Below are 21,925 nucleotides of genomic sequence, written 5' to 3'. Positions count from 1 at the left end.
TTGAAGATGCCCTAAGTGTGGGGTTGTTTTGGGCTTTGGAGTTTTGACATCCTCATCCGTCGGATCTTTTTGGGAAGGAAGATGACTAGGGTCAAGTTGTTACAGCGTACTGAAAATCTCGCCGCCTGCGGATTCATCATCGTCGCCGCCGACAAGGAGAATCGCGCCAGGGTGATTTGAGTAGGTGCTCGCCGGATCAGAGGTAACTTGACCCCTCGCCTCTCTTCTCTTCTCCGACTCTGGCAGCGCAGCCCTCCGCCGGAGCCCTAGGAGATTGTTTTTCGGCATTATAGATTCAGAGCAATCAAATCCACCCTTCCGTTCCTTTCCGAGACAATCTGATCCAATGCGCACTGTTCTGCGACCGGATTTGGTTTTGAATTATCGTCTTGGTAGATTGGTAGCTGGATTTCCCAAAATCAGTAACTTTGCGGGGGAAGAGGGGGAGGCTTGTTCCATCGAATCGAAGCCAACAGCTGCAGAGTCGGCGATTTCTCCTGGAGGGGGATGGGGAAGAAGATGATGATGAAGAAGAAGACTCTGCAGCTTCACCATCTTCTGCCTGATGCAGAGGCGGAACCAGGATTTCTCAAAGCCTAGGGCTAAAACTAAAGTGACTACAAATAAAAAAAATGTGGGGGACTACAAATAACGTTAAATACCGCGTACAAATGCATGTTAGAAGTACATCACCATTACAAATGAAATATAAGTTCACTTTTACTCTGAGAAGAAATAGTTAACAAAAAAATGAAATATAAGCTCATTTTTACTGTGAGAAGAAACCCTCGTACCATATTAGTGAAGACTTGCTTTATTTGAGGACATCATTCTTCACCAGCAATATTAGAAGGACAGGAAACTGTAAGCATAAAATAGAGTAATTAAAATCAAGATAATGGACATGTACTAGGTCAATTGTTCATATGAATTACAAAAAAAATATTATCGTAAAGTGCACAAGGTAGTAAACCATTGCATTTCCTCGCATTTTTTTCCGAGTCCTACTCGTTCGGTTGGTCATTCATTGATGTGTTTGATGCAGGCTGTTTGAATGTTGGTTGAAAAACAGATTTAATTGTCCGGGTCTTCTTCATCTTTGATTGGTATTTTTTTCCTGTTAACAAATAACAAAGAAATAAAATTTAGCATTACCAATTCCTTGATTTCGGTTGATCAAAAACGAACTAGGGAAAAAGAGCAGAGGGTACAAGAGATCACAAACCTAATCGGTCAGATATCCAGTCCATTGTGTAGATGGAGCAGAACATAGCGCTAGAGGGGGTAGCTCCGATGATGCGAGAGATGATCCGGTCCAAGGCTCCGAGCGCCAGCCGACTGGGCGTAGGTCTGGACGTTCGTCTATCTAGTCGAGCGATCACCACTAGGGGAATTGGCGGCGCAGCGTGATCGCTTGAGCGAGATCTATTTCCTGATCAGACGAGCGAGAAGAAGAAACGGTGTGGTTGGGCTAGCGATCATGGCATCCTGGGCTAATTGCGAACTGGTAGCGATGGCTGGAAAGTATGGGCTGATGCCTTGGCTGCGTTTACATGGCTGGGGCTGGGCCGTTTATGCGTACAAAAATGGAAAAAAAATAACTGAATGTATAACTACTAGTTGCCCCAGGCCCAATTCCGCCCCTGGCCTGATGTGAGTGGTGCAGCCAGCAGTGCACACTCTTACTGTTCATTTCTGTTTTTCAGATTCAGAAAGGGGGCCGGGGGGATGTTAACTCACTCACCTGCGCCCTGGCAGACTGCTCTTTAGAGGATATTGGATACCATGGTGACAAATTTACCTTCTTTAGAGGAGGATTGCGAGAAAGATTGGATCGAGCAGTTTCAAATCCGGGATGGATGGAGATGCACCCGTTGTGTGGTCTTGTAAACCTGGATATGGGTAAGTCGGATCACAGACCTATCTGTTTGGATACTGAATATCTGACGGGTGTCGCTGGCCCACGGCGTCGATCAGGAAGGAAATTTGAGGCAAGATGGCTAGAAGAAGAGTTGGTGGAGGAAGTAGTGCGAACGGCGTGGCAAAAGGCAGTCGTCAGGGGGCTTTGTCCCTCGGCTAGTGAGAAAATAGCAGCAGTACATAAAGATCTTCATCAATGGGACAGGAAAATTCTGAAGGGCCCTCGAGCCAGACTGAAAACAGCGCAACAGGAATTAGAGGCACTGATGAGAGAGCCATATGATGCTGAGGCACGTGTAAAACAGCAGGATTTGACGCTCAAAATTGAAAATCTCTTAGAGCAAGAGGAGATTTACTGGGCCCAACGGGGACATGCAAAGTGGCTTCGTCGCGGTGACCGTAACACCAAATTTTTTCATCAGTTTGCTTCGACCCATCGGCGTCGTAACTTGATCAAGAGATTGAAAGATAATAATAATGCATGGGTCGAGGGGAATGATAACCTCAAGCCCCTGATCTTTGATTACTCCCAGAATTTGTTTTCATCGGAGGCAGGGCTGATTGATGAATCTTTACTGAATACAGTAAAACCCGTAGTCACGGGCCAAATGAATGACCTCCAGGGTGCCCCATACACGAGGGAAGAAGTAAAAAAAGCGCTGTTTCAAATAGGTGATATGAAAGCACCTGGCCCTGATGGGCTTCATGCCATATTCTTCAAATGTTTTTGGCATATCATTGGAGAGGAATTAACAGATGAAGTGCTACAAGCTATAAATAACAGGAAAATCCCTAATGGATGGAATGACACTAATGTGGTGCTAATACCTAAAGTTGACAGCCCAGAGTTAATCACTATGTTTAGACCCATTAGTTTATGCAATGTGGTGTATAAAATTATCTTAAAAATGTTGGCGAATAGGTTGAAGAAAATCCTGCCTGAGTTAATTTCTCCTACACAGAGTGCTTTTGTACCAGGTAGATTAATCACTGATAATGTGTTGATTGCCTATGAGTGCTTTCATTCCATAAAGAAGAGAACACATGGGTCAAATGGGATTTGTGCAGTTAAACTTGACATGCTAAAAGCATATGACAGAGTAGAGTGGGAATTCTTGAGACAGATGATGATGAGGTTGGGGTTTCATGCACAATGGATTGAGCTAATTATGGAGTGTGTCTCTTCTGTTAAATATCATATCAGATTTAATGATACAGAGACAGATGAGTTCATACCAACTAGAGGTCTAAGACAGGGAGACCCACTGTCTCCTTATCTCTTTCTGATTTGTTCTGAAGGACTATCAAGTATGTTGATGCATGAAGAGGAAATTGGTGGAATTGAAGGAATAAAGGTGGCAAGGAACGCACCTTCAATATCCCACCTTTTGTTTGCAGATGACTCTCTAATTCTTATGAGAGCCACGGTGCAAAATGCAAACACTTTGAAGAGAGTTCTAGATACATATTGTGAGAGCTCGGGACAGCGAGTAAGTACACCTAAATCTAGTGTATTTTTCAGTCCTAGTACCAGAGTTAGTGAAAGAGAGGCTGTTTGTGGAGTACTGAATATATTAACTGAAGCGTTGTCTGACAAGTATTTGGGATTACCGACAATTGTGGGTGTTGACAGAAGTGACTGCTTCTAGCATCTTGTTGACAGAGTGTGTCAAAGGCTGAAGGGTTGGAAGGAAAAATTCCTATCAGTTCAAGGTAAAGAAATCCTCCTCAAAGCGGTAGCTCAGGCAATTCCATCATATGCTATGTCTGTTTTTAAACTACCGAAAGGAATTTGCAAAGCAATCACGGATGAAATATCGAGCTTCTGGTGGGGGGATGGAGAGGAAAAAAGGAAAATGCATTGGTATGCATGGTAGAAGATGTGTGTATCAAAGAAGAAGGGAGGAATGAGATTCAGAGACCTTCATAGCTTTAACCTTGCTATGTTAGCAAAGCAGTGTTGGCGACTGATCCACAATCCTGACTCTTTGTGTGCACAGGTTTTAGGTGCAAAATACTATCCGGATGGCAATATCCTGCGAGCTGGACCGAAGAAAGGCTCCTCGTTCACATGGCAAAGTATCTTTGCGGGGATACAAACGTTCAAGCGGGGGTGTGTTTGGAGGGTGGGTACGGGCTCACAGATCAATATCTGGGAGGACCCATGGATTCCATCAAGCCCGACCAGGAAAGTAATTACCCCTCGAGGGGGAGTTATGTTGTCAAAAGTGCAAGATATAATTGACCCACATACGGGTCAGTGGGATGAGGCACTTATTCAGAGTGTGTTCTCACCTGTTGATGTAAGCAGAATATTACAAATCCCACTCCAAGTTGAAGTTACAGAAGATCTTGTGGCATGGCAATTCACCAAGTCTGGAACATTTTCAGTACGCTCGGCTTATTATGTGGAGTTTGATCACCAGTTCGGTCGGCATTACAGAGAAGTTAATAGTCCAGGAACTGCTCAGCTAAATGGGGTCTGGAAGGAGGTTTGGCGCCTCCGATTACCGGGGAAGATTAAGCACTTTGGTTGGAAAGTGCTTAAAGGAGTATTACCGTGCTACGGTGTGCTAGCGGACAGACATATTCCCTTGATCCCACAATGCCCAATATGCAAGGTTGGCTTGGAAGATATCCAGCACTGTTTATTCACATGTGATAGAGCTCGACTTGTGTGGGCATCGCTAGGACTAACAGAGGAGATTGATAATGCTGTTATACAGGACCGGTCCGGCTCTATTAATTTGGACATATTGATCCGACTACAGAAACTAGTAGGGGATATTCCAATGGCCGAGTTGATTCTTGTTACTATGTGGTATATATGGTGGCAGCGGAGGCAAGTAACGAAAGGGGAGACAATGACGACCCCGGAACAGACAGCTATCTCAATACGAGTTCTCGCTACCAACTTTGTTCGAGCAAATACACCAAAAGTGGCCACCCGCAAGAAAGATCAACTGTGGAAAAAACCAGGTAGTGGAGTTATAAAGATTAATGTTGATGCATCATTTCATGAGGAGAATCTTCGTGGAGCCTGTGGCGTGGTTGCTCGGGATGACCATGGCAAATTTTTGGGAGCAGCAACACAAGTTCTACCTCATGTATCAAGCGCAGGATCTGCTGAGATCTTGGCTATCCGCTCTGGACTATACTTAGCAGCTAACATGAGGTGCACAAAGATCATCATAGAATCGGACTATATGCAAGCCTTGGAGGCAATATCTAATCCGACTACGTATATGGGAATTGATGTCCCAGTTGTGATGGAGTGTTCTCTCCTGTCGATGGAGTTTTCAAGTGTTAGTTTTGATTTTTGCAACAGAGAGGCTAATATGCTTGCGGATGGTCTTGCGAAGCATTGTATTAGTAGCAGAATCTCTGAAAGTTGGGAATCTTCCGTCCCTGACTTTGTTCTTCACCATTATGTAAATGACCTTGCTATTATTTGAGGAATAAAGTGTTGACGTTCAAAAAAAAAAAAACTCACTCACCTGCGCATCGATGAGTAAATTAGTTCGGCCGTGGAGTCTCTCATTTATTACTTGTTACCGGCGTGCAGGAGATCGTCGGCTACGTGCAGTCGCAATTGGACTTCGAGGATGGGCATACCGTCGAGAAGGTGGAGACGGCTCTGGACATCATCCGACAGGAACCTGGTCTTCACCAGGGACACGTTGTTCTGCCCACAAACCAAGCGCAAGGCCGAGAAGATTTTGTCAGAAACATCGACAGTGTGCTGTGCCATCTTAGTCACAACTTCACAACATTCCCGGGGACAAGTTCGTGCTCAAGTTTAGACTCAATCAAATCAAACGTGCAGTGCCATGTCGACAGATTGGTCGCCTTCTGTGCAGCAATGTGGCATCAGGAGCGAACCACGCTGTCCTCGATCTCAATACGGGTCGGATCGTGGGGCCGGGGACGTGCCAGTTGGTGCACCATTTCAGCAGTAGCTCTCCTGCTGTCAGGTCTCTGCTTTTCATGTCTGTGTGCCTGGACCTGTGCCTTCGCCTGATTTCTGCTGCTTCGTAAGCCTTAGGAAGCTCAAACTCGACGCCGCGTGAAGAAATATCCAGTGCCTACTGCTCGACTACACTTTTGCCGATCTTCCTGGTGGTACGGAAGACCTCCATATCCAACTTGCTGTTGACACCAAGGTGATTCTCTTGTTGCTGAAACTGAAGTTGATACCCCTCTTGTTGTTCTCTGCTTCATTTTTAACTGCAGTTGTTCAGTCTCTGAATGCATGCCTTCCCATTAGTTTCATTGTCGTAGTTCCAAAATATTTTTCTCATTTCACTGTTGTGTGCATATGTATCAGTTGCATGGATTTGCGAGATGCACTGGCAGCTTCGTCATTCTGAACTATGATGCATCTTATATTGACTCATGCATGCCTGTATACAATATGGTTCTACAAGTGGCGTCCTTCGTTTGGCTTCCCTTTCATAGTTAGCCCTGCTTTAGAGCAACTGGAACTGCATGTGGGTTCTTTCTCATATCTCTCCGGCATTTACTTATGTACCTAAGCAAAAAATAAATAAGTCATGCATTATTGTAAGTGTGACTGTATGTGCAGTATTCCTCAATGCTTTACTGATAAAAATACATGAGAAAGACGGAAAAGACCCAAGATACACAACTACTTGTATCTAATTACTGAATGCAATTATACAACTGTTCTTTGCTTTGGAAGTTTGCATTCATCATCATGTCATGTAGGTCCAAATTAACAATCTAAGACTTGATTCACATCATAATTAACAAGGTACAAAATACCCTATTCAATCTTTTTAAGTGAGCTGTACCCAAGCACAGTGTTGGATAATCGACCCATTCGCCTCCGATAACAAGCTTGTAGAGATTTTTCTTTATGCTGAAAACTATTTTCCTTATTTTGTATAATTACCTTTGACTTTTCTTGATCCGGTCTAGGGCCTGATTTCAAATTTAGCATAGAACCCAGTTTTCTAGGTACATACATCATTGGTCCCATCGGTAGATCACATGCAGGGCCACCTTTATCTTTCGCTTTGCCCTGTGATCTTTTAAACTTAGCAAGCAAAGAATCTGATGATGAATGATGAATGGAGAGTGTGCAGGGAGCAAAGAATAATTCACAGCTTTGTTGGCAGAAAAGCAAATAAAGCAACGAAGCAACACCAGTAATACTCCTACTACCCTTACTGCCTATCCAGAGCTTGCTGCATATCCATTCTATTCTATACTAGGTGAGGGTGTGTTCACGCAGCTTACTTGGTTTTCTCGTTCAGCCCGATCCATCTATTTGGCTGCTGTTTAGCTAAGCTAGCTTGTTTTGGCCTATCAATCCAGTTCCGCAATCAAGGTAACTACGCCAATCCAGATGTCTATATGATCTGCACGCAGAGTGCTTCTCCAGATTTGTCTAGCTTTTGGAAGACTATTTTAAAATGAGTTGTAACTTCTCCAAATGCTTGCACTCATTTTATTCCTAAACATCTGCAGGAACGAAGAGTTAGGCCTGGGGTCTTTGCTGCAGATCCGTCTGATCCATGGGGTAGATTGAACAAGCCAATTCAACTCTAAATGAACCTGGGGATCGTTTCGATACATCATGGAGCCAAGGGTACTTAATCCATTCGTGCATCTCGATCTTCAGCAATCAATTCTGCGAGCTTATCTGAGATTTGCATTTGTTATCAAATTTTGCTTATGGCATGTCCACTTTGTGGGCTTGCCCTCTATAGAATGTTGCACTTTTGTTTGAGAAGAGGATCTCTGATTCAGTCGTGCCATATATTCAGCTAATTGCATGAACCCATCTGTTGGGAGATGCTTCGTTGGCATGGTTTCTATATATACACACATTTTGGGTTTTTCATGAATTTAGATGGTAGTAAATTTTTTAGAATCCAGATTAAGTGTTTGATTGCAGGCATTGTAAAGCATCCATACTTTCGTAACAAAGCGTGTACTAAAATAAGTAACACAAAGGCTAGGTTTGGCAGCAAGGTATTTTTTGAAGTTTTAGAAGAATACCGTGTTTTTTTAAATCATGGTTTTAATGACTTCGATGCGTTTGTCATTAACAAATACTTTAATTTTAAAAACAGTAGTATCTAAAAAACTGGTCTCGAAAAATAGGTCTGGACATCTTTTTTCCTAAACCGAGAAACACTCACACCTCACTGGTCTCTGGAGTCCATCTTCTCTGTCCGTCATCAACTGTGATTTCCCATCTTCTAGCCACGAACAAATCAAGCTCACCACATAGAAAGATATGTACGTGCTCCTCTACACCTACTCTACTTCCTCGTTGATCTCGCCAATATTTGGATTGTGCCAGTGCCCCAAGGGCAGCTTGTAGATTAGAACGTGGAGTAGGTTGATTGATTCTTGGAGCACCCTCGTATACAACAGGTTAAACTAGCTAGGACGATCGATTAGCACACATGCACATACGTACCCTCTCACCCTATAGAAGTGCGGGCGGCAAGTGTTGGCCTCCTGTGTGTGGAGACATATGCCGACTTGTTCATAGCAATGGCAAGGCTGCATGCACGAGGCAGCTGTTAGCGCAAGTTGATGTAGGTCATTGGGTGTACCTGAGTTTAGCTCAGCTAGCTATCTCTAGAATTATGCAGCAACATAATAATCAGTTAAACCAGAGGAAACTTAGAAAGACTGCACTTGCTAAATGCTCTGTAGTTTTGTCAAAGCAGAGGAAAACTATGGATTTTTTTAGAAACTGAGGTATACATTGCCCAGGCATTCGAACACCATAATTTTGGATTACTGTGGTTTTCTACATGTTGTGCTCCCCGAACTAGGCCTAAGAATAATAATTGACTATTATCTTTGTTATTCCTATGTGTTATCCCTGCAGTTAAATTTTGCCTTAAAACTCGAAAACAAAGTAGTGAAAGAAAAAAGAAAAGTAAAAGTGATAAACCTCATTCAGTTATTGTTATACACTGCAGCTCATCCTGCTCAAGGCAAATACCATCAATGCTGCAGCAGAAGAGATAGTTGGTATTCTGGAGGGCACGACCAAACACGAAAGAAATATCTTCTTCCGTGGCTGGCAGGGACTCGGGGCATCCACTGTTCTCAGAGTGGTTGCCCAACGCCTGAAATCATCAGCTGCTCAAGAAATGAAGTTTCAAAAGGTTGTACACGTGGATTGCTCATTGTGGCAAAGCATGAGAGCCCTGCAAAGGGCAATTGCTGAGGAGCTAGAGCTTCCCCAGTCGGTGATGTCCATGTTTGATCAGCATGATGAGGAGGATGATTTCAATGGGATAGACCAAGGCTCTAGAGGGGTAATAAGTGATGTCACAGGGGAGATCTTCAGAAAGCTTTATAACAGTACATTTGTGGTGATTTTTCACAACGGGAACAACCACTACATTGATTTGTATGAGTGTGGTCTCCCCATAACTACATTTTTGAGTAACAAGGTGTTGTGGACCTGGGGCAGGAGGCTCCGACTCTATAACGAAGAAGAAGAAGATGAATTCGAGAAAACTGCGAGTAAGGCTGATATTGACATGGGAGGTCAAGAATTGCGGAGAAATGTATTGCATGAAGAGGCCGCCAAGTACATTGATATTCTTGAGCCTGGCACAGTAGTTGAGTGCTTCCAGTACGTCTGGGCAAGAAAACGTGCCGGCTGTATTGACTGGCGAATGCATGCTTCAAACTATTGGATATGTGATGGGATTATACTAGAGGAAGGCAATCCGTCTGCATGGGAGGTTGGTGATGCTCTAGAGAGATACATCTACTTGGATTGGATTATGGAGGAAGATAATCCCAGTGAAGATGAAGATGAAGATGCAATTGATGCTTACATTTCTGGCCCTAATGACCGTTCGGTTTCAGCCACACACCAACCCCTGATACATGATGATATTGGTGTGCTGCCTCTTCGAGCGACATCCTTCCTCCTCCTAGCAGATAAATCAAATGGTAGGAGGGTGAAGCCTCTATTATCAGTTGTCATGTTCCCAGACAACAATAGGCTGCGTGTGTTGCACCTATCTTGGTGCACCTTCAGTTTTACATCTCCTCCCTTCCTCTGCTGCAGCCACCTAAGATTCCTCCTGCTGGACCATTGCACAGATATCAAAGATGAAGAGCATAAAAGCAAAAACCAAAATGGATCATGCTTCCAAAAGCTATGGGTGCTGGACCTGAGGTATACAGACTGGTACTCAGAAAAGATGATGTGTTTAATGGATGAACTCAGGGAGCTGAATGTGGAGGGAGTCAGGGACTGGAGGGTAGTTGATCTTTGTGGCAGTAAAACTAGGCTTGTCAAGCTCCGAGTAGAAGCTGACCCAGACGCTGCAACTGAAATAACCATGCACAAGCCAGTCCCTAACATGTCCAACGCCAACCACCTTAAGACAATTATCCTTGAGAGTTGCGTTGGATTGGAACAAGTTGTTCCCGATGTTCTTCCCCCGTTACTTGAGTCATTTAGCTTTACTGTAGATGATGACGCTATTGCTAAGATATCCAGCATCTCCTTCCAGGGCCTCGCTAAATTGAAGAGTGTGCTGCTGAGAGGCTTGATGGAGAGCCTCGAGGAGCTGGACCTCTCAGGCACAGCAGTGAAGACCCTCGACCTTAGAGAAGTGGTAGCAAGAAACCTCAAGCAGCTCATCATGTTGGGCTGCCAGAAGTTGCAAGCAATACAATGGCCGCGAATAGGAGAAAGGCCATGGTGGTTGGAGGTGTTGCGCGTCGACACCGTACAATCCGGATCATCTGGCCAAGGCAATTGTGAAGAAAAATCCAAGGAGACTATTGCTGCTACAGGATCATCACAGAATATTGCAGTTGTTGCTATGAAACAAGATGCATCTTTTGATAAATACATCTATGTAAGGGACGGAAGGCTCCTGAGGTCACTAGTGCCTGTCAGAGCATCTTTTGAGCTTAGGGGTGGACATATGGAGATGTCATCATCACCTGCAAGTAGTGTTGCTGTTGGTGATCGTGGATATGCCCAACGAATTAGACATCCTGATCATTATTTATATGCAAGAGATATCGTATTTCAATACCACCTTCACGTTGTTGCTGCTAATGAAGGTGCAATCAGGTGGATGTGGGCTTGTCCACCTGCTCCTGTTGTTGATACAGTCAAGGATTGGTATGTCCACATACAAGTTGAAGAGGGTATGAAGAAGAGTGGCTTACTGAAGCAGGAAGGTGGCACCCAAGGAACTATTACTGGTGCTACTTCAATCCCAGATGATATATGCAGATTACATGCTAAGATGTTGCATGTGCATGATTGCTTGTCCATCACTAGCATCCCAGTCCCAAGAGATCTTGTTTGGACACGACTTGAACAGTGTCGAGTTGAGAGGTGCCCCAATATAAGCTCTGTCTTTGCTGCTCTCAAAGGAAGTTATACTAATTATGTTATGTTTTGCTTTTATCACTTGACCACATTCTGGGCATCCCAGCTCCTGATGGCGCGCTACATATGGAACTGGAATACAATATGGCAACCCAGTGAGCATTCCTTTCGAGACCTAGAATTTTTGCACCTAGACTACTGCCCAAGGCTCATACATGTGCTCCCCTTATCTGTGGATATGACTACCTTGCCTCACCTAGTGACCCTCGAGATTGTGTGCTGTGGCGATATCATGGAGATCTTCCCTCTGGATCCCGAGCGCCAAGAGAAGCAAACAATTATAAATTTCCCCGAGCTCAAGCACATCCACCTGCACGATCTCCCCAGGCTGCAGCACATCTGTGGAAGTAGGATGTTAGCACCAAAACTTGAAACTATCAAGATAAGGGGCTGTTGGAGCCTCAAGCGCCTGCCTGCCGTTGCGAAGAAATTCCCCAAGGTGGACTGCGAGAAGGACTGGTGGGACAGTTTGGAGTGGCACGAGGGGGATGTGAACCACCACCCTTCGCTCTACAAGCCGACCCACTCAAGGTACTACAAGAAGTCCCAGTTGCCGAGAGGCAGCGTACTCAGGTGAGATATAATTGGCTCCATCTTTCCATTCATTAGTAATTTACTTACTGTGCTAGTCAGCTTAGTTTCGTCATCCTCCTCCTAGTACTACTCTTGTAATTTATATAGTTGATCAATCATCTAATTGATGATTTATTATGCTGCATTGTAGGTAATCCATCCCTTCCATGAGGGGAGCTTCAGCGTGCTTCAGTGCAACATGCATGTTGGGCTACAAGGTTGAAGATTTATCGGCAATATATGGCTGTGTGTATTTTCCCTACCCAAATTCATGCTGCTTGATTGGTTTTTGTGTGCTATGCTTCTGCATTGCCATGGTGTGGCTCTGCGCCTGCATCAATCTACATTGTCGACATGTTGTTGCATCTTCCAGTTTGGTTTGGTTCAGTCAGCTTTGCTGGACTGACCGATATATCATCAAAGCAAGTATTTTTATCATCTGGTTGGATAGATGATGGTACAAGATTTGAGCAAGAGAGAAATAAATAAGAGTGGCATCCAGCTTACGCGACATGAGCCCTGGCGTGCTCATGTTGCTGCTATGCTGTCTGTGTGTGTGTGTGGTGTGATCTGTCAGCTGCCGACTGACTGTTGTAATAATTTAATTGTGTATGCGATTTTTAAAACAATTGTGGATGGTTATAAATTTGTTGTTTAACTATAAATTTGATTGCCCATGCGGTCATGTGGCTGATATAACCTCTCTAAGTTTGTGCTCTGTCGTATACCTTTTGCTATTTACTACTGCTAGTTATTTAGTTTTATAAAGCAAGTTTATTTAGAGGAATGCAGCATAGGCGTATCGTGCTGTTCTATCTATGCAAAAGGATTTTCCTTCTTACCGGCGGCTAGCTGATCTACCATGATCGAGCTTGTAATCTCGTAAGCATAAATTCTGACAGGATCTTCTTTCAGTTTGGAAACAGAGCAAACAAGCACACATTCAGACATGATCCGATTTCAGTTTGAAAACAGAGCAAAGAGAGCACCTGCCAAGTTGAATAGCTCTTGCCCAGATTGGCTTCTCTGAAACAATCCACTAGGCAGACTAAGGCATAGCCTAGTGGTTGGAAGGGGCTGATGGCTTCCCACCCACCCAGGTTCAAGACATGGTACTTGCAATTTGGGGTTGTTGCACCAATTATACTGTAGGGGGTTCCCTTACAGTCTTTCTGTCAAAAAAAAAAAAACAACAACCCACTAGTCAGGTCCTTGTTGTACTGCCGCTTGTGTCTCTGCTTTGCTCTGCTTCCTATATGTGAGTCATGCACACTACCATGTTCGCCCACCAAAGAAAAAGGAAGGGGGAAAACCCCGTAAAAAAGAGCAGCTGTGCCGACGGCTTCTTTGTCTTGTCCGACGTCTCCAGCAGCTTCTCAAGGAGATCGTCATTGCCTGTCAGAGCTTGTAATCTTGTAAGCATAAATTCGGATGGGGTCATTTTTTCAGTTCGAAAACAGAGCATTTCTGCAGGCGTTCCACGGTAATCTTGTAAGCAACAATTCGAGTAGCTCTTTCCCAGCACAGAGTCAGATCTTTGGTGCACGGCTGATGGTTGCTCTTCTGTGTCCTCATCCTTCAGGCATGGCACTGCCACTTGCGTCTCTCCATTGCTCTGCTCTGCTTCCTGTGACTGAGAGGCACGCACACTGCCTAGCTCTTCCATGTTTATCATGTCAAGCATTTTATTAATTTCTCACAAATATACCCAGATGAAGATGCGGTACGACAAGTAACAGCAAAAGATACAAATAGGATACCATGTCAACATACAAAACACCATCTGGTTACAAATGGACCCATGGATCATGTTGTACACACAACCAGCCATAGATACTGAGATGAATGGCACACATATACAAATTGAAGCAACATATTGCAAGCAGAGGAACGGTAGTCGGGGCAAACAAGACTACAACGACTAGAGCAATGTAGTTTGAGCAAGAAAGACATGAGCAGCACCCACAAGACTGGGTGTGCTGCATCAGCTAATCAGCTTCAAATTGACATTCTTCAGATTCGAATGCTCCTCATACTGGCTCTCCAACTCTTTCTTCATCTCATTGATGTATTCACCATACATCCGAATTTCCTTCAGGTTTGTGAGAAATTGTAGCCCCTTCATCTCCCGGTATTTCCGGTATTTCTTACTTTGTAGCAGCTCAAGCTTAGGCATCACGTCTTTTTTCAAACGTAACCAAGTTGGGCTCTCCGTTAAGCTCGAGCGCCAGGAGGATCGGGAAAGATGGGCCTACGAAATGCAGATGCTCCAATACTATTGCCCCACCCCTCAGTCGTAAAACTGCAAGATTTGGTAGACTCCCGAGGGTTTCTATCTCATCTGCTTTGTCCAATCTGCTGCCCTTTAGGTCCAACTTTGATAGATACTGTAGGCGTTGCATCCATTGCGGTACTTTGTGTAGACGGCCGATCAACTTGAGGCTCTCAAGGTGTTCTGGTGGAAACAGACCCCCACCCAAACGAACTTCCCAAGAAAGAACACCAACCCACTCACCTTTCAAAATAACCGTACCCAAACAACCATCTATATCATCGCCATGCACTGTCAAAGAACGAAGTTGGTTGTGAGCAGCAATAGCAGACCAGGACCTCTTCCCGTTTCCCTCCTTGATACCAGCCACACCTAGCTTACGCAGCTGAGTAAGTGCACTGAGCTCCTTTATAACCTTTTCCTTTCCCCTTGTAACGTTCACAACACCCAGTGTTTGCAGGGACGCCAATTTTCCAGTCCCTCCCGGAGCTTTAACACCATCCACACATTTGTGTAAACACGCCCAGAGAGAGCGGTGCAGGTTCAATATATCGTGCATGTTCCAACCAAGTTCTGAACGTTGTGTACTCCAATATAATTTGACTAGAGACAACAAAAGGGCGGGCCCTCCATGACACATTCTTCCCTGGCATTGCAAACATCTGCAGTGGAACCATGTCATGGAATGGCGACGCATACAATCCATCTTCCAATACTTGTAAAAAACCCTACCATTCTCATTTTCTGTGCCAAGCAAAGAGCCAGTTGTACGGAGATGTCGTAGCTTGCGAAGCTTAGTGACAGTTGCTGGCAGTTCAAATATACGCGTGCCTTTGATATCCAGTGTTTGGAGGTGGCTCAAATTCCCAATAGAGTTAGGAAGGTACCAAATATTTTCTCGTATAGAGAGGTATCTGAGGTGATGCAGCTGCCCAATTTCATCAAGATGGTGATTTTTGAACCGTAATGTGTCCTCCAAATCGAGCACTCGGAGGAACCTCATCTTCTCAGAGATGAAATACGGTCTCCACTCTCCATACACAGTCAGTGATCTCACATGCCACAAGTCCAGCATACTATCAAACACATCTTTAGCTCTTTTCCAGTTGCTGCTAATGACAAGATGGCGTATTGGACCTCGTGTACTGCTCAAACAACATCCTTCCTCAAGTGTGAGAACAAGGTTTTCCTCCCTAGCCTTCGAGATGCACATTTCACGAATGATGTCATGAAGCTGACAAGAATCAATTTTCCCACTATGATGGTTTTACACCTTCACCTGGCAGAATCATACTCCTGTCTACAAGCTCATCAAAGTACTTGTCACCAACTTCTTCTGCTGTCATGCCATGCATCTCCTTGCAATAACCCTCTGCTATCCATCGCCTCACCAAACGTTTGCGCTTAATTATGTAGTCTTATGGGAATATGGACATGTATAAGAAACATGACTTGAGGTGGTAGGGTAAGCCATCATAGCTCCTCATAAGGACTGTCTTTATAGTCCTAAGCTCTGGGTTGATCTCCAACTCAGCACTAATACGGCCATGCATGTTCCTCCATTCAATAGCAGTTTTAGGCTTTGTGGCTAGGAATCCACCTATAGTTGATATTGCAAGGGGAAGTCCATCACACTTCTTTAAGATAAGTTTTGCTTGTTCCTCCATATCAAGGGCCAAATTAACCTTTCCTGCCTTGTCCTTAAACACCTAACATAGATATAATTTAGTATTGTTAAATACTTGGATTAAATAATAACTGTTTGAGAAAAAAAATGCATTGTAGAGAAGAACTTGAAGACAGCCTATATTGTTCTGAACAATCTGTGGTTGTTGAAGACAGTCTATTGCATGGTATTATTTATCAACATATTTCAATGCAGATAACACCTATTGACCATGGTTGTCCTCTCACATTTCACCTTATTTCTTCGACAATAAAAGTGCATGTGCATTTGCTTATTGATTAAAATAACAGGTAGCCAACCACTCAGTAATATGATGCAATATGGAGGTATGGAGCGTAAGTCAGTAATCACATATCTTATGTCTCGATGCAAAAGATAAACGAATGATCAGAAATGTGTTTGAGACACGTTATAAAACTCTGAATACTATTGTCTGATGGTAAACTCATGCAAAAGAATACCCTAAAAAAGACTCATCCAAACGGAAAGAAAAGACATGAGATTTAGTAAAAGTACCTTCTTTTTGAAGAGATCAAGTGCAGCAGCATCTTTCAGACCTTCAAGACGTACATGTTGTTGTCTTCTCCTGAACAATGTTTGGCAACCTTTTTCTCCCTTGTGGTGACTATGACTATTCCAGCATTTTTCAAGCAACTACTGACCAAATCCCATTCTGCAGTGATTGATATATCATCAAGAACAATGAGGCACCTTTTATTTTTTAGACGGAGATTTAATTCTTCAACCAGCTCTTGAAGTCCCATTGTTGCTATCTTCTTCTTTTCTTCTCCAGTTGCTGTTGCTTCAGTAGGATCTTCTTGGACATCACTCAATAGTTGCCAAGCAAAATTTCTGATGAGCACTTTAGAGTCGAATGGGCGCAATGCAGTGACCCAAGCACGCTTCCAGCCACCAAGCTGTTGGTTTCGGTAGGCGCTTCGAACAAGAGTGGTCTTCCCAAGACCTCCCATTCCCCACACTGAGATCACCTTATATTCTTGATTGTTTTCTGGTTTACCAACTAAATTGATAACATGATCTTGCTCTGCTTCCTGCCCAGTGAACAACTCCTCAACCAGTATCTTTGTGATACTGCGATCAAGCTTCTTTACAGGAGTAGACTTATTAACTGTATCTCCACCAATACACATCGCCTGTTGATTTTCCACCTCTATTTCACTTGTGGACTTTGATGGGTTGTCTTTAGTAGTGATAACTTTTGCCGTGCCTGACCCGGTCTCTGCAACAACTGGTGCAGGAATAACCTACAAATAAAGCAGATCTATAAGAATATTTATATATGTGCGCCCTAAACAATTTAGATTTAGGACAAACTGCAATATACTAGTGAGGCTTCCTTTGAGATTGATGACTGAGATTTCCATAGTGTTGGTACCAAGCTTATAGACTTTAGCATCTACACAACTATCCTAACGTTTAGTACCACTGGCTTCAAACGACTTCGCTATTTTTTAGTCTCTGCTAAGTACCTTTAGGATTCATATGCTCACCTAAACATACAGATGTCTAATTTATGAGGATAATTAAGGTGCTATAAAAACAAAGATTTTCACAAAACACGAACTGATAAGAAGAGTGTACACTGGTCACTTGATGAAGTATTACCTCCTGGTGGAACAGATAAAGTGCTTGATCTGATGACAACTGCTTAAGCTCTGTTACTCGGAGGGGTTGGTCCCAGCACAAACTTGCAATTTCGGCCTGGCGTGTTGAGAGTATGATTATGCTATCTCTCTTGTTTCTAGGGAAGAATCCTTTGATGCAATCCCATTCAACAATAGTGGATAAATCATCAATCACAACAAGGTATCGGTTTTCAGTAACCTGCACATTAAACACACGAAACAAATCACCTTGCCCCATGCCCTCCATCTTCATAGGACATTAACCCCTATAGTTGTCCGTTCTTGCGCCTTTCCGATTTCCTCTAGAGAATTTTCATAGAACTGCCTCATAAGGCCGTGAAGGAAATCTCTTGGGTCGAAAGGATGCATCAACCTAACCCAAGCACGGCATCCAACCTTGTCAAATACTTGTTTGTTATCATAGACCTTCCTAATCTCGTTAGTCTTGCCAAGATCACCGCCAGTTCCCAACACCGCGATCACGCCAAGGTTCTCCGGTCCGCTGGTGACGGTGGCTAGCCTTGCTTCGTTGATGCCAAACATTTCCACGCTGGCAAGGCTGGCCTGCTCTTCTGCAGCAGCGGCAGCAGCAAGCTTGGAGCCGGACGAACCTCCCTTGATGAGGCGGTACCGCAGGTTTCTGCTGCTGACATCCTCAACCTTTGCCCTTAGCTCCTTTACTTCAATGGCAATGCGGCGTCGATTACATAGGTCACGGGGGATGCATGCCCAGATCGGCTTCTTCTTCGCGTGGAGGCCGAAATCCATGAGGCTGTCCTCCACCTTGTAGGCCAGGTTGCGGACCAGCTGCACCCATGTCACGAGCACCTTGTGTTGGCCTTGCTCCTCATCGGCCGTCATCAGGAAGGACTGCATCATCTGCAATTCATCCGTGATAAAGGTCACATCGCGCTCGATGCCGAGTTGCAAGGCGATCTCCTCTGTGGCCTTGGACTTGGCATAGTCTAGTGTGTTGACGTATAAAGTGATGCCTAGTCTCTTTCGTCAGATTGGTCTTTTGGTTGCATTGGCTAGAGCATACACTTCTACATGATATCAGAGCCAAGAGGTCTTGAGTTCAAGACCCGGCTGACGCAATTAAATTGCAGCCCACTTTTGGTCCACGTTTAAGCCTGAGGGAGCCACACGTAAGGGGGAGTGTTGACGTATAATGTGCTGCCTAGTCTCTTCCATCAGATCGGTCTTTTGGTTGCATTGGCTAGAGCATGCACTTCTACACAGTGCTCCATTCAGCACGGCCTTGCCGACGCTCACTGCCATTGCTTCTATTGCTTTGCTATCCTCTCTTTACTATGAGTGGATTGTGAAGGAGGCCGCTCGGGTTACAATGGCGGGCAGGCGACTGAAGCTCCAGCAGCCCCTTATCTTGATAGCTTCACAGGTGAGCTCGGTTAGTGGAGTACGTACAGTACATGTACGTGTCCTAATCCAATAATTGCAGTGTCCCAACATGTTTCTTGTTGGTTGGTGTACGATTAATCTGGCTGTCGCAATGCAGCCAATACCCATCATTTTCGAAATGAGATGGCCAGGCAGAGCCTAGCATTTTTCTTCTTCATAGCAAACAGAAAAAGAGGAGGGGAAATAACTGAGAGGGGGCACATTGCCATACGCAAAGGACCAAACACGTGCCGCATCCATCCATTCTGGTTGTTGCATCACAGCCATCAGTAGCAATTGCTGGACCGGGACAGGCAGCAACACGAGAGCCTTTCAGTTTCAGGGCCTGACGACAAAGGAAAACATCCACGGACAGTGTGTCGTGAGCAGAAACTCTGGTAATTAAAATTGTCTTAGTGCAAAACTCTGAACTTTGAAGTCCGAAGTACCAAGTGCATGCTCAACAGATGGGTCAGCACCACCAATTCTTGTTTAGACGAAATCAATTGGCAAATTTTGAGTAGTCATCAGCTAGTAGGACTAGGGTTGGCTATATCTCCTCCCATTTATTCAAGTGTTTCTCACACGTGTATTTCCAAAAGCGAGAGAAAATGGGCGAGGACATGGCCAACACCAGCATGTATGTGCTGTCCTTGTAGTATATCACAGAGATGGCAGTACATTTTCTGTACACAGAATATAGACATGTAATGATATAAAGTCAACAGTCAATAGGGAGAATGTACATTAGGCAAAGTAGTAGTATTAGTTGATAAAGAAAGAAATTAATGTACTAGGGAGTCTGAAAGGAAATTGTGCATCTACTTCTTACTCTAGAGTCTAGACCTTCAACTATCAATGCTGATTTTTTCTTCCGGGGATACGCAAAGTTTGCGTATCATTTCATTGATAGAAGAAGATAGAATGAGTACATGAGGTGGTACAACACATGACACGAACGCCAGGGGCGTGAATATAGTGCCCGAAGCGGGAGTATTTGACAAAAAACTACCACATTAGGGGTTGCCGTCCCACAGAACTACCACATTCAAAAAAGTGACTGATAATTATCAATTTTTTTTAATTTTGTGACTAAAAACTACCACTTTTGAAAAATGGTCAGTTTAGAAGATTTGAGCACGTTTATGACATGCGGGACCCATCTGTCAAGGCTGACGTGGCGGCAAAGTCAACTCCGTTCATTTTGACCGTTGAGCTGACCGTTATGACAGGTGGGCCCACACATCATTCTTCTTCTTCCTCTCTCTATCTCGCTGCCGAAGCTAGTCGTTGCCGTTCGTCTCGCCGCTGTGGCCGTGGCCCTACGGCTGCTCTCCTGCTCCTAGGCGCCGCCGCTACCGCCGTTGTCCCCGCTGTTGCCCTTTGCTTCCCGCGCCGGCGAGCCCCTGGCCTCCCCTGCCTGCTGCCGCGGAGCTCCTGCCCCGCGCCCCCTGCTGGCTTGCTGCCGTTGCGGCTTGCCGGCCCGGCCGCCACAAACTGCCCGCACTGCCCGCCGGCTTGCGTGCCCCGCCGCAGCCCCGCTGCTGCTTGGCTCCCGCCTCTGCCGCCGCCGTTCGAACCCTCCCCGACCCGCGCTCACGACTCTCCCCGCCTCCTCCTCCCAGTGCCGCACTGCCCCCTGCAGCCCACACACGGCCGCGCTCGGCGGTCGACCAGGCCCGCATCTACCATCGAGCAGTAGCTCGCGACACCGACAGCCGGCTCCGGCGACGAGCTCGTCCGCAGGGACCCGATTGCTTTTACTAAAAAACTGAAAAGGACTTGATTGCTTTTTTATAAAACTTGCAAGGATCTGATTGCTTTTTTAAAAGTTATAGGGACCTGGTTGTTTTTATTTTTTTAAAGGGACCGACGTATGGGCCCCACCTGTCATAACGGTCAGCTTAACGGTCAAAATAAACGGAGTTGACTTTGCCGCCACATCAGCCCTGACAGGTGGGTCCCGCATGTCATAAACGTGCTTAAATCGTCTAAACTGACCATTTTTCAAAAGTGGTAGTTTTTAGTCACAAAATTAGAAATTTTTGGTAGTTATCCGTCACTTTTTTGAATGTGGTAGTTCTGTGGGACGGTAACCCCTAATGTGGTAGTTTTTTGTCAAATACTCCCCGAAGCGGAGAGAAGAGATGCTTGACCCAGAAACAAAGAACATGGCTAGACTCGCCGACCAGAGCAGTTATCCAACCGACAACCAAACAACCAAACATCTCCAAAACCAGCACTGAGGACGCCTCGAGCAAATCAAGACAACGCCTTCTTGAAGAAGAACGACACCGGGATGCTGTCGTCGTCCGGTCGGAAAGAACGGACCTAGGGTTTCCCCTGATGCTTGAAGAGGGGCACGGATAACGGCCATGGCAGCGCCTCCAGGAAGGTGACGGCACCCGCGGGCATCACCGCTGCCAGCAAAAAGATGCAGGCATTTCACCCTGACCAAATTCGGAGTAATCCCAAGCCGTCGGAGCGCAGAACAAAGACGAGGCAGTCGGTCATAGGTCGGAGCAACGACCGCAAGAAGGGGAGCCACGCCCGATGCCAAAGGAGGCACCAGGCGCAGCCGGATGCGCGAGCTCCGGAGGAGGACGAGGTTGCGTGGCTGAGCGGAATGATGCGGCGGTGACGTGACGGTGGCCAAAGCCCCGGACGAGCAAGGATCTGAAAGGGAGCGCAGATCCAGGTTACCGGGACCGGAGCAGCATGGACAGCGGCGAGCTCAGCATCCATCGTAGCAGTAGACATGAAACAGTGAGCAGAAACTCTGCTTCGCCCCAATGATTGAGACCAAGATCCAGTACAGATTGGGGGAGGAAGGGGGGTAATTAAATCGCGGGAAACAAAGAAGAAGAGAGGGAAGACAGAAGTGTCCACTAGCTTAGCTTCAGCTCAGGGATGAGAAATCAAACCAACGTTTGCGAGGTTGGTGGACGCCATGGCTCCACCGAACTCGACACCACCAGCCGCCGTCTGATTTCAATACGGAC

The 21,925-nt window shown here is 45.2% G+C and overlaps 1 protein-coding gene, 1 long non-coding RNA gene and 1 pseudogene across 3 annotated transcripts; 1 reads left to right on the top strand and 2 right to left on the bottom strand.

Annotated features, from left to right (window-relative positions):
- Nucleotides 1-649: 649 nt before the first annotated feature.
- LOC123152495 (uncharacterized) lies at nucleotides 650-1,476 on the bottom strand. The gene is made up of 3 exons (XR_006476214.1): nucleotides 1,226-1,476; nucleotides 974-1,117; nucleotides 650-862 (listed from the first exon to the last, which is right to left on the bottom strand). It is a non-coding gene; the product is annotated as an uncharacterized lncRNA (long non-coding RNA).
- Nucleotides 1,477-7,067: 5,591 nt separating this feature from the next.
- On the top strand, nucleotides 7,068-12,620 carry LOC123152494 (uncharacterized). 2 transcript variants are annotated; one of them, XM_044572021.1, is made up of 5 exons: nucleotides 7,068-7,273; nucleotides 7,414-7,534; nucleotides 8,889-10,355; nucleotides 10,449-11,917; nucleotides 12,069-12,620. In XM_044572021.1, exons 2-5 carry the CDS (start codon nucleotides 7,523-7,525, stop codon nucleotides 12,070-12,072), a joined length of 2,952 nt encoding a protein of 983 aa, XP_044427956.1. In that variant the 5' UTR covers nucleotides 7,068-7,273; nucleotides 7,414-7,522; the 3' UTR covers nucleotides 12,073-12,620. The 2 variants fall into 2 exon arrangements, with proteins under 2 accessions (XP_044427956.1, XP_044427955.1); XM_044572020.1 differs by having other exon boundaries at nucleotides 8,889-11,917.
- A 1,465-nt stretch (nucleotides 12,621-14,085) lies between these two features.
- The window catches only part of LOC123152778 (uncharacterized), a 14,829-nt pseudogene continuing 6,989 nt past the window's right edge, over nucleotides 14,086-21,925 (bottom strand).

This window comes from Triticum aestivum, chromosome 7A (assembly GCF_018294505.1).
Source record: "Triticum aestivum cultivar Chinese Spring chromosome 7A, IWGSC CS RefSeq v2.1, whole genome shotgun sequence".
Classification (NCBI taxonomy): Eukaryota; Viridiplantae; Streptophyta; class Magnoliopsida; order Poales; family Poaceae; genus Triticum; species Triticum aestivum.
The sequence above is the reverse complement of the archived record's forward strand: the minus strand, read 5'-3'. Positions and strand labels throughout refer to the sequence as shown.